The sequence below is a fragment of the Penaeus monodon genome, chromosome 29, assembly GCF_015228065.2.
Source record: "Penaeus monodon isolate SGIC_2016 chromosome 29, NSTDA_Pmon_1, whole genome shotgun sequence".
Classification (NCBI taxonomy): domain Eukaryota; kingdom Metazoa; phylum Arthropoda; class Malacostraca; order Decapoda; family Penaeidae; genus Penaeus; species Penaeus monodon.
Window position 1 is genome coordinate 23530470 of NC_051414.1, and position 508 is coordinate 23530977.

The 508-nt window shown below is 33.7% G+C and overlaps 1 protein-coding gene across 1 annotated transcript in view; it reads right to left on the bottom strand.

Moving 5' to 3' along the window:
• LOC119592039 (integrator complex subunit 7-like) overlaps positions 1-508 on the bottom strand; it is a gene marked incomplete at its 3' end in the record, with an annotated part of 57154 nt that overhangs the window by 51795 nt on the left and 4851 nt on the right. Inside the window, 3 exon segments of the mRNA XM_037940834.1 lie at positions 150-176; positions 179-199; positions 202-241. Coding sequence (XP_037796762.1) covers positions 150-176; positions 179-199; positions 202-241 — 88 coding nt within the window.

Genomic DNA, 508 nt, shown 5'->3' on the forward strand with positions numbered 1-508 from the left:
GTGCATATCATGTTCAACCAAAACAGAACAGTACACTGAAAATAAGATTAAATTCTGTAGATGGTAAAAAGTATCTTTGAATAATTAGACCACAGTAAAATGATCTAATGCATTATAGTTGCAATTGAAACAACTTATATGATCTTTACCTGAGAGTATGCAGTCAGCCAGTATGTTGTGAGTGTACTTGCTAAGTCAACATAATAGTTGGACTTTTTTTTGCCAGCAGCACTGTGCAAACCTGCAAAAGTGTGGATTAGTTTCTTTTTTTCTGTATATTTCAAGGTTGGGGGAGAAAAAGCTTGCTAAACATACAGAGGAAGAAGTGCATTTTGTGCACTGCTGTTCAATATTTAGTCGTTGGTCCGTTACTGTTCATATTATGCCTATTTAAATTCAGTATCACAAATTTCTGTGATATGTTTTAGTGTACCTTAAGCATACTAAAACAGCCTACTCACAAGGGCAAATGTCTATTAATGAAGAGAATTATATTCTTTACTGTGTA